Raw genomic sequence first — 12384 nt, 5'->3', positions numbered from 1 at the left:
AATAAACACGCTTGCTGCTTCTGTGTCTTAGGGCAGTGGCACAGCCTGAACATACAGCCCTCCCACCACAAAGCATCACCTCAGTCGTAAATTACACCAGGATGCTTTAACACATCTCCAGATGTGGGTTGATCACAGCTCCCCTGTGAGAATGAGCTGTCCAGAGGCATTGTCAAGATTAGCCATCTGTCTTTACGTTCCTGCCACCTATGTTGCACCTTAGAGAAGGCGTAGAATATTGGCAGGAGGCAACCGTAATTGGTTGCTGGTGAAGCAAAGCAGGAGGCATCGGTGGGATGGATTCTGCTTTGGTTGAATCAACAGAGAATGTTGATATGTTGCTGAAAGACAGCATGATTTTCAAACAAAAGAAGCAATTATTAATTCAGACTTGGTCACATTGGGTAAGGTTGAGCACAATGGGACGGCTCTGTGTGCCGGGCTTAAGCTGGGTCCGGTGCATATTCCGATAAAGTATTCAGGTTTGGGCCTAATAAGGGTGTGCCACACGAGTTCAGCTCAGTTCTTGTTCCAGGTCAGGATGACTTGTTTAGCATTACCACAGGTATCCTCCGTTTTTCACCAGTGTCATTTCATCCTCCAACAGAAACAAAACCAAAAAACAAAAGCAGGAGCAGGCAATTTGCACTGTCAACCCCCGTCCCAGCCCCACTATTTGGTAAGACCACGGCTGACCTTTTACCTCAGCTCCACATTCCTCCACTGATCTCATATTCTTTGACTTTATTGCCATCTTAAAAATATATACCTCTCTGTCCTGAGTATACTTAGCACTTGCAGGCTTCTTGGGTAACTGTATTCTGTGTGAAGAAATTTCTCATCTCTGCCCTGAATGGCCAGTCCTTTATTTTCACACCCTGAACCTGAGTTCTACTCACCAGGGGAACATCAACTCTGCATCAAACCTCTCACCCCATAGGAACTCTGCATGTTTCCATGAGATCACTGCTCATCCTTTTCAACTAGGAAAGGCCCAGTCAGCTGACTTCCAGTTAACTCCTCATCTGACAACCAATGAGAGCATGTTTGAGATTTTCATTCGGTAGTCTTGATTGAATCAGGTTTGGAAAAAAAACAAAGTATTCAGGCTTGGGTCAGTTTTGGATTTGCAGTGGTTGGGTTGGGTTTTAATTTGGCAGGAACATATTAAAGAGCAGTTGGCAGATGGTGCATTTAGCAATGTGACATTTATACTGGAGACAAATGCCCCTATGCTATCACATGGGGCCTGTTTATCATTTAAACAAGTCATGCTCGGTATTTATACAGATGTTACATCTATCTCAAAATGCCAGTCAGATAAACACTTCCTCCTCTATCCTGAGTGACTGATGCTACCAGGTTCCCCTTTGTTCCTCTCCTGAGGCCATTAGTGCCTTTCAGCAGTGTGGATCTACGAGTATCAGCCACTCACTGAAGCAGAAGTATGTAACTTCATCTTATTAACAAACAACATTCAGGGGCAAGCTATTCATCACAAAAGTTTGAAGTTTAAAAAAAAAATTCAGTGTCTAAACAGAGTACTTTTTTAAAAATAAAAGCCAGAGCTTATTTTTAACATGGCAAAGTTTTCATGTGAGGATATATGCTGCCATCTGCAGCTTGCATTCTGTTAGCAAAAATAACCACTTCACACACCAACGAGGGCATGTACTTAAGCTACACAGTAAAGTTATACCTTTCCAAACACCAGTTAGATTAGGGACAGAGGGCAGAGGGTAGTGGGTGGGACAGAGACACACTGATGTTGAGAGAAGAGATAGAAATGGGTGGGAAGAACAGAAAGGGAGAGGGACGATAACGTGAGGAAGAGAGTGAAGAAAGGGAAAGGGACAGGGAAGTGACAGGATGAAGAGGTATCAAAGAGGAAAGAAACATATATTGGTGAGACAGCAGGGATAAGCAGAGATAAAGGGGAAAGATTAGTACAAATAGGGAGGAGAGAATGAAGGGTAGAGGTAGAGGGAGGAAGGGGTTGGGATGATAGAATCCCAGCTAAATTAATCAAACACCAAACACTGTCTTGATGGCACCACCATTCAAATGATCCAGTCAGACAGTGAATGTACTCACAGAGAAAATCCTTCTCAGTTATTCAAGCACTTCTTGAGCAGTAAATTTAAATATAAAATTTATTTAAAATTCATTCCACAAATATATATATAATTTAATTAATTTATATCTTTGGTAGATTTGAGAATGGGCAGGGAACTGGGGTTGAGGCCAAGGATGTACCATAATCCTTAGAAATATCAGAACATGTTTGATGATGACTGTGGTCTACCCTTGCTGTTTGATAACCTTTCTTTTAAAAAAATGATTGCAACTTCCACATCAGTTGATCAGCATAGATTCTAAGAGTTTGTGTGTACTTCTCAGACTGCATTCTCCATTAGGCCATACTCTACCCAAAGACTGGACACAACAAATTCCCTTTACGTTTCCTTGATATGACCTCTTAGGTTAGTAAGAGGTGTTTCCAAGTCTTGTACCATTCATCCTGAAGATCTTTTGATGAATGTTACAGAATATTGTTAACCTAATATTATAAGCAGTTCCATGCTGAAATTTGATAACTCCCCAGAACTAGTTTGAAACTGGGCCCACTCACTTCACATTGCTTCTTACAGCCAATGGGACAAAATTCATTCCATCAGCCCCAGCAGAAGGCAAACTCAGGTCCTTGCAATGAAACTTCACCCTTAAATGTGTTCTTTGCTCCACCACACAAGTTGACCTCCTGTTCCAGGGAAACCAAGTTTGGAAGTCGACATAATGAAATAGGCCATGACATATCAAACATGCCATGATATCCTTCTGAACTAATCTGCATGAACGTCAGACTCTGTTGATCTAGGATGGATTTTTACAGTTTGTGACACATTCAGTTGATTTAAAGTACTTCTGACAAGAACACACAGCGGCCAACAGATTTGCAAAAAAAGTAATTAACTTATGTAATTATGAATGGTCAGCAATCAGCCAGGGGTGGTGAGAGATCACAGTGGGAAGAACTCTGTGCTTCTGACAACATCCTCAACAAATTCCATAAAGCTAAATCAATTCTGATCCGCTGAGGAGTGTTAATGTTATTTACCTATAAATGGAAAGGGATTAATAGGTACTAATCACAAAAGAAATCAATTCCTAACAATGTTTATCAAGGATGTATATTAAGAAAGGGGGACAAGAGGTTGGCAGGGAAAACATACAGAGGAATGAAAGACAGAAAAAAGGAGTGGGGGGGGAAGAGGTGGGTGGGAGAGGGGGGTGAGGAGAGGATTGGTTTCAAACTTCTGCTGCACATATCTTGACTCAAAGCCAAGTGTTGGAGCAATGATACAGCCTTGTTTCCATCAATACCAACAACAGACACTGAAACAAGAGACATAAAACTAGAGAGATGGGCATGAGATGGGGAAACTAGTCATTTTTTAAGAGCATCATGGCAAAAAGAGCTTTGAAACTTTAATGTTTGGTTTATAGTATGAGGACAGCAAATTCTGTGTCCTCTTGGAGAAAGGCAACATTGAGGTGGATCTATAACAAGAACAAGATTTCCTTCATGACTGGACCAGCTGGAGCTTTCTTTATTCAGGCAGACTAAAGAAAAATGGAATCTTCTGCCTGGTGTATATCTTCTTTACTTATTTGAAGACTCCCTACTGATGATTAAAGTAATCATTGCTGCTTCATCATCTCCATATTCTCAAATAAACTATTGTGGCACCCACACAGACAACAACGGAAGAAGCAAGACTGAACTGAAAACTGGTTTCCAGCTGTTTTACCTGACTAATATCTGCAGCTGTGAAACCAACATTAGCCTAATGGTCTCCATGCTGGGATGAACTTTATTTTTGTTTGTGATTGACTGAGTCTATTAATGGCTTAATGATCTAATTACTCTGTATTTTGTTTCTCAGCTTATTCCGGGTGCGCTGGGGTTCCTGGAGGATGTGTTTAATTTGTTAAAATAATTTACACTGATTAAGCATCTTCATAGGTTAGTGTTAGCTGAAGCTTAATTGTTAACTCCATTGCCTTGCAATTTGGACAATGGAAGTTCAAAACCTTTTTCAGCCTGACAACTGAAGGAAAGTTGCATTATCAGAGAGGCTGCCATTCAGATAAAATACCAAGTTTCAGGCTATTCTCTCTGGTGGAAACATTTTTCTGGTATTATTTAAGAAATGAAAAGGGGTGTTGTTGCCTCTGTGTTGCCAATATTTATCCCTCAATCAGCAACACAGTGGCAGATTAGCTGGTCAGAAACAGGCTGATGTGTGTAGTGTGCAAACAGGCTGCCAAATTTTAAACACTCCGTCAGCGATGACACTTCACTAGCCACTCTCATTTTATCCTTTTGTTTACGCCAGAGTATGTTGCTCACTTTTCAGAGATTAACTGAATTCCTGAACAAATGCTATTTTAATGGTTCCAGAAAGTTTATCTGCTGCAGAACGTGCCTTGAGTTTTCTTACGCCTTTTTCACTGGTGGTGGAAGCAAACGTTCCATTATACGATGCACTTACTGACGGTATGTTTTGTGGCCAAGCCTGGTACAAATGCAGTGCCTGGTCCTGTGATTTGTTGAGCCCTTGCATGAGCATAACATATGATCCAAAATTTCTCTTTCAATGAGCCATATTTCACAGGGAATTAACTTGTGCAACTGACGGCAGGTTTCTGTGTAAATGTATGCAACTGCAAAATCCCCAAAGTTGCAGTCACAGATATGCTGATATTGTTCCGAATGTGATCTGATGCTGGAGAAAGGAAATTGATGCAACTTTGCTTCATCTTAGAAAGAGGGTAACATCTGCCCCAGTTTGAGTGCGGCAAAGGGATTGCTGTTCCATTCATTTCCATTGAAAGTGAATGGTTACAAGGGACTAACGTATACATAAGTAAACTTGTCATTTCAAATTGCTCAAGTATGTTCAAGTATTAAAATACTCTTAAGTGTCTTTAAGATTTTCGTTTATTTTCACTGGGTTAAATTGTTAAAAAAAAATCAGAGTGCACAGAAAATTTGCAATACAAGGCCACGTTGTCCACATTCTCCCTGCCATTTGAAAAAGACCAAATGAATGCAATCCCAATTTAAACCACTGTATCCAGAGCACTGCAGCTCACAGCTCTTCAAGTACACATCCAAGTAGTTTTTTTTCAAAAAAGCATTTCTGCCTCTATCACCCTTCCAGGGAGTGAGTTTCAGAGACCTACCCCCTTTGCAGAAAGAGTTTTTACCTCTCATCTTTCTACCAATTACTTTAAATTACCACTACCAAGGGAAATAAGGCCTTCCTAGTTACTCTTTATAGCTCCATCATTTGTACACTTCAATGAAGTCTCCCCTCAGCCTCCTCTGTTCCAATGAAAACAGACCTAGCTTATTCCATTTTTTCCCCAGAGCTACAATTGTCCAGTCCTGGCAAGATCCCTGTAACTCTCATGTTAAATTAATGTTAAAAATGTTACATTTTATCATGTTTTTAAATATGTTATGTAGTTTTTCATGTTTTATGTGTGACAACTTTAACAGTCAACTGAGTCAGCTGACAACATCTTTACAGCAGCATTTTTCTAGCCGGGTGTGTTCTTCACCCACCCAATCCAACCGGCCTGTGGTCACGTTATTTGATGTGCAAGAGCTCATTACAAGGGATTGCACTAGCTCTGAAGAGCAAGTTCTCACTGCGGGATAGTCAGACAACATTAGTCTCGACTCGCTACTGATGCCATATTGTAGGCTATTATCTCTGCAGCAGTGTAAACGCTGCCACAATTTCCATTTCCTACTTGAGCTATTTTGAATCATTTCTGTGGCAGTTTGATTAGTCTTGTGCTGTTGGCTCATTCCCAACAGAAGCCAACCTGAGAAATTCAAGAAGGGAGTTACGTATCGGAACAGCAGATATTTTAGTGTCACAGAGTATCTCGTTCCTTACCCACTGAGGTGAAACCACAAAACTAGGTTCTGAGTCCAAATGCTATGGAGACTGGCTAGGTTGTAGATGATTCAATATTTCTTTGACGCAACCAAAAGAATTTGTCAAAAGCATAACCCACACTCTTAGCATACTACTACTAAAATATCCTCTTGATCCAGAGAATGCATAATTTGTCTGAATTGGATACTTTGCACCATGAAGGAGATAACATGTTGCAAATAAGATCTTATGTATACATCAATGCAAGCTATTTCTTGGGGTTATTTGATGAGTTTTCTTTTTTGATTCTTAGTTTTGTATGATTGTCAGAGAGTGGATTCTTCAAAGGCTTTTCACCTCTGGGGCTCAAATGTTATGAAAACTCAACATGTGAGATTCATGTTTCTTCATCTTCTGGCTCCAGAGGTCCTAAATGAGAAATATTTGTCTCGTTTCATTCTTGCTGCTGGTGCCCATGGATCCACAGCATGAAACTACCCCTGAGTGCCGCTGACCTTGCCAGGATCTCTGAAGAGTGAAATGAATAAATGTCATTGGTGCAGCAGGGAATGCTCTACTGAGGCTGCTGCAGTGTAGGGGAAACTTTGTATTTGTGCTGAATATGCCCTGACATAAGATGCCTGAAATATTCCATTTCGTAGCACTATCATGAGTCACCTTGATGACGAGAGTAAGTTATCAGTGATGCCAGTCTCAAAATATAATTCTTCAATTCAATTCATAACATTGTTTAAACGTAACTCTATGGATATTAAATTAATTGTGCGAAGCCTAACTTCTTGAATTTATTCAATCTATTTGTCATAGCACTGGCTTGAGCCAAGAATTTAAATCTCCTCACAGATCATTGTGAAGACAATAATTTTGTTATTGAAGCTAAAGACCATGAAAGCAGCAAAACTGCCTTAAAAGTAAATCCACTTTACCACTCTTCTGGCATGGTAGGGGAGCTGGCATCCATACCCAGATTGGTCTACATGTTACACCATTCCCACAATACATGGACAATTCTTCATTTACTGTGAAGTGACTTTGAAAACAACTATGATGTAAAATCTACCGTTGTGGTAGAAACCACAGCAGGGTCTTCCCTGGATTAACAATTCTGTACAATTATTGTGGCCATCCTCACATCATCCACGAACAAACAAGTTTGTTTAAACTGCCACAGGTACAAGTTGAAAAAGAATTGTGAACTAGTCCCAAGCACACATCCTCACCAAAAGAGCAGAAGCATAAAAATGAAATAATACAAAACCTGCAAAGTTACAGAAACAACTTTACTTATTTCTTTAGAATACCAACAGAACAATAGGCTTGGCCCAGAAATGGGCCTGGAGATCTCAGGCTGCAGAACTATCAATCACATCCAGACTATCAATTGTAGAGCAGGATAAAACATAAAATTGCTGACCTGAGCTCCGAGGTCATTGTATTGCAGTTTCAGGGCAGTTACTCTCTCATCTAGTTCTTTGGGATTCTCTGTTTGCTGTTTCTGTACAATTTGACGTCCAGTTTTAATCACTGTCTCCACATCAGATTTCACTTCACTCAGACTCTTATATAATTTCTAAAAATTGAGAAAAACATATTCAGGCATTGTCACACTCTCAGCAGTCTGCTCCATTAATTAAAATCGAGTAAATCCCATGCTGTAATATTAAACAGGGACTGTAAAATCAACTTATTTTTATTGCTGAGATTCATTCCGAATCCATGGGTTTGGAAGACTTATCCACTTCTTTTTGAGAGAATTAAATGCAATTTGACCAGATTTTAGCTGAGGGTAGTTTTAGTTTAGTTGAAGTACCGAGGGATGAAAACGTACAAAAATACTTTGTTCTAATGTTTGAATCCCAATGGTCTTCTTCACATATTTTGCTAAAGAATTAACACTTGCATTGGTAAAATCCAACCAAAAAAGGCTGTAAGTCAAGGGTTCCCACTGAAGAGGACCTTATATTCTTATATTTCCTTCTGCCATAGAAAGAGACCATTCAGCCTATCACATCTGTGCTGGTTCTCAGAGCATTTACATCAGTCTCATTTCCAAATTATTTTCCTGTGGCCTAGTGCCACTCACATGCCTGTCAACTCCATCCCAACTCCTTTGCCACTCATCTACACGAGGGGCAATTTGCAGCAGTCAATTAACCAACCCACACATCTTGGGAATGTGGGATGCAACCAGAACATCCAGGGGAAACCCATACTATCAAGAGAAGAATGTGTGAATGCCACACAGACTGTAACTGAAGATCGAGACAGAACTGGCGTTGCTGCAGCTGAGACAGAAACTGTGCCACTATCCCAGCTCCATATCCCACAATTCCATTCATATCCAAATCTATCCATCTCTATCTCTAGCCACTTCCTTCTGTTTCAAAATATCCAGAGGTTGTTGAATTAGATGTTATCGGGCAACAACTTTCCATATATTGTGTCAATTTATTCTAGCACTTGCTTCGGTGAATTTGACGATGAAAATTCCATTTACTTTTCAACTATCGAAATTTACAAACCAAGATCGATACAAAAATTAGATTGCGTCTGAATTGGTTGAAATTTCCATCATTACATTCATAAACATAAGAAGAACCCCAATTTAAAAGCCAGGAGGAAGAAAGGAAATCATTCTTGACCTTTTTATAAATAGGTTAATAGTCTTGTGGGAAGGGCATTGAACCAATTTGAATAAATAGTCCTCAATAATAATGATATGCATATCCAGAGAATGATTGAATATGATTAGACACGATGTTGAGATTTTTAGACATTAATGTAGGACTGGTTTGGCAAATGGAACTGCCTCTGACTATTCCAAAAGGTTCTTCAAATGCATGTGAAGTTAGCTGTTTCTCAATTCATTTTCTTTAAACCAATTATCAATTATTGAGGCTCCTCCGCCACCAAAATAAAAGGAATTTCAGCATGTGTTACTTGTTCAATCACCTCAAAACTGTCCAAGGTAATGCCAGCTGTGATTAAGTCAGAATTTTCTTGATCAGCAGATACCGATCTATTGTCACTGTTGGCATTCAATGGACTTAGGAAATAAATGAAAACGGGCACCCCTACCATACAATGGTCAAGCTGGTTCTGAACATATTCAGGCTCCACACTGCTCATCTCCAACATGTGCAGTTCAGATTTCACCTCATCCAGGAGCCTTTTGCACTCCAACAGGTGCTGCTCAAAATTTGCCGGTTTCTGGAACAATCTGAACTTGGTGGAAACATCCTGCAGCTTCTTCTGTGGAACAAAACAAGGACAGATTCAAAGGAGCTGCAACTGCATAAACACAATAGTTGTGTAAATTCCCCGTTGAGACTTCAGAGCAGAAATAACTCCTCTCCACCTGCATCAACTGGATAAAATAATAAAAGGTTGGTATGAGAGCGTCATCTAGATTCTACACCCACAACATTGCACATTTCAGGGCTGTGAGTTTTGTAACTTTAATATGCAGAGAGGATGGGTCAGAGAGAGAGAGGGTGGGAGGGTCAGAGCGAGAGAGGGGTTCAGGGACAGGGAGAGAGGAAGTTAGAAAGATGGAGGGAGTCAGAGAGAGAATATTAGAGAGAGAGAGATTGTCGGGGTATGAGAGAGAGAGAGGGCGAGTCAGAGAGAGAGAGAGGGCGAGTCAGAGAGAGAGAGAGGGCGAGTCAGAGAGAGAGAGAGGGCGAGTCAGAGAGAGAGAGAGGGCGAGTCAGAGAGAGAGAGAGGGCGAGTCAGAGAGAGAGAGAGGGCGAGTCAGAGAGAGAGAGAGGGCGAGTCAGAGAGAGAGAGAGGGCGAGTCAGAGAGAGAGAGAGGGCGACACAGAGAGAGAGAGAGGGCGACACAGAGAGAGAGAGGGCGACACAGAGAGAGAGGGCGACACAGAGAGAGAGAGGGCGACACAGAGAGAGAGAGGGCGACACAGAGAGAGAGAGGGCGACACAGAGAGAGAGAGGGCGACACAGAGAGAGGGCGACACAGAGAGAGAGCGACACAGAGAGAGAGAAGGCGACACAGAGAGAGAGAAGGCGACACAGAGAGAGAGAAGGCGACACAGAGAGAGAGAAGGCGACACAGAGAGAGAGAGAAGGCGACAGAGAGAGAGAGAGAGGGCGACAGAGAGAGAGAGAGGGCGACACAGAGAGAGAGAGAGAGCGAGAGAGAGAGAGAGAGAGCGAGAGAGAAAGAGAGAGAGAGAGAGGGCGACAGAGAGAGAGAGAGAGAGGGCGTCGCAGAGAGAGAGAGAGGGCTTCAGACAGAGTGAGAGTGGGTGACACAGAGAGAGAGAGAGAGATGCCGACAGAGAGAGAGAGAGAGATGCCGACACAGAGAGTGAGAGAGGCCGACACAGAGAGAGGGGGTGCGACACAGAGAGAGAGAGGGTGACAGATTGAGGGCGACAGAGAGAGAGAGAGGGCGACAGAGAGAGAGAGGGAGAGGGCGTCAGAGAGAGAGAGAGAGAGGGCGTCAGGGAGAGAGAGAGAGGGCGTCAGGGAGAGAGAGAGAGAGAGAGGGCGTCGGAGAGAGAGGGCGTCGGAGAGAGAGAGAGGGCGTCGGAGAGAGAGAGGGCGTCGGAGAGAGAGAGGGCGTCGGAGAGAGAGAGAGGGCGTCGGAGAGAGAGAGAGGGCGTCGGAGAGAGAGGGCTTCAGAGAGAGAGAAAGGGCGTCAGAGAGAGAGGGCGTCAGAGAGAGAGAGAGGGCGTCAGAGAGAGAGAGAGAGGGCGTCAGAGAGAGAGAGAGGGCGTCAGAGAGAGAGAGAGAGAGAGGGCGACACAGAGAGAGTGAAAGAGAGAGGGCGACACAGAGAGAGGGCAACACAGGGAGAGAGAGAGAGAGAGAGAAGCGTCAGGGAGAGGGGCGTCAGGGAGAGAGAGAGAGGGGGCGTCGGAGAGAGAGGGGGGCGACAGAGAGAGGGGGGGGCGACAGAGAGAGGGGGCGACAGAGAGAGAGGGCGACGCAGAGAGGGGGGGCGACGCAGAGAGGGGGGGCGACGCAGAGAGGGGGGGCGACGCAGAGAGGGGGGGCGACGCAGAGAGGGGGGCGACGCAGAGAGGGGGGCGACGCAGAGAGGGGGAGACGCAGAGGGAGAGACAGAGGGAGACAGAGTGGGGGAGAGAGAGTGGGAGAGAGAGAGTGGGGGAGAGAGAGTGGGAGAGAGAGAGAGGGCGACAGAGAGAGGGGGGGCGACAGAGAGAGGGGGGGCGACACAGAGGGGGGGGCGACACAGAGGGGGGTGCGACACAGAGAGGGGGGCGACACAGAGAGGGGGGCGACACAGAGAGGGGGGCGACACAGAGAGGGGGGCGACACAGAGAGGGGGGCGACACAGAGAGGGGGGCGACACAGAGAGGGGGGCGACACAGAGAGGGGGGCGACACAGAGAGGGGGCGACACAGAGGGGGGCGACACAGAGAGGGGGCGACACAGAGAGGGGGCGACACAGAGAGGGGGCGACACAGAGAGGGGGCGACACAGAGAGAGGGGGGCAACACAGAGAGAGGGGGGGCAACACAGAGAGAGGGGGGGCAACACAGAGAGAGGGGGGGCAACACAGAGAGAGGGGGGGCAACACAGAGAGAGGGGGGGCAACACAGAGAGGGGGGGCAACACAGAGAGAGGGGGCAACACAGAGAGAGGGGGGGCAACACAGAGAGAGGGGGGCGACACAGAGAGAGAACGCCAGAGTGAGAGAGACAAAGAGAGAATCAGAGAGAAAGAGCGAGCAAGTTGATGAGACAGAGGAGAGTGAAAGAGGGAGAGGAGAGTTAGAGAAGGAGAGCTAAGACAGACTACATAATCTATAACTTGGTCAGAAATTGGGAAAAGGCACAGACACAATTAAACAGAGAGATGAAGATGAAGGGCCCTGGAAAACTGGGGAGAGAGAACAATGGTGGAGAGACATGTTGAAAGAAAGACACCAAATGTGCTGGAGGTAAATACTTCTTCAGGGTTAGTATGTGCCAGAGATGCAGAATGAGTTTTAAAATCTTTTTGTACCCAGAAACTATGTTCTGCTTGAATCTTCTGGTGTTTGCCACAATGAAGCATCGTAAACCACATTAAAAACCAAAGCACTGGGCAAATGAGGATTTCCATGATAATCATAACTAAAAACTGCTTTTTTTATTCATCTTAAATACAGAACATTGAATGAAAAAATTGGGAACCTGCCATGATTTGGAATCCCATTTCAACAATTAATATTTGCTTCCATTTATGGGGAACAAATCAACAACCCATGCGAATGAAACAAACAAACACTTAAAGACAAAAACACAAAATAATTTACTCAAATTAAATTCTAACCAATGTCATTCTCTTCAGATAAAACTATGGCATGAACTCAAGTTAGTGCAACAAATGTGTAGTTTATTTTATGTGATTAGAGATACGCTGACCAGCCGCT

The 12384-nt window shown here is 43.8% G+C and overlaps 1 protein-coding gene across 3 annotated transcripts in view; it reads right to left on the bottom strand.

The window, feature by feature from the left end:
• The window catches only part of dmd (dystrophin), a 1415828-nt gene that overhangs the window by 746216 nt on the left and 657228 nt on the right, over positions 1–12384 (bottom strand). For all 3 annotated transcript variants that reach the window (XM_052015085.1, XM_052015086.1, XM_052015087.1), the window contains exons 32-33: positions 9057–9230; positions 7393–7548 (exon numbers count right to left, since the gene is read on the bottom strand). In XM_052015085.1, coding sequence (XP_051871045.1) covers positions 7393–7548; positions 9057–9230 — 330 coding nt within the window. The remainder of the gene's footprint in view (positions 1–7392; positions 7549–9056; positions 9231–12384) is intronic.

This window comes from Pristis pectinata, chromosome 4 (genome assembly GCF_009764475.1).
Source record: "Pristis pectinata isolate sPriPec2 chromosome 4, sPriPec2.1.pri, whole genome shotgun sequence".
In the NCBI taxonomy this organism is placed as follows: Eukaryota; Metazoa; Chordata; class Chondrichthyes; order Rhinopristiformes; family Pristidae; genus Pristis; species Pristis pectinata.
This window is presented reverse-complemented; position numbering and strand designations above follow the sequence as displayed.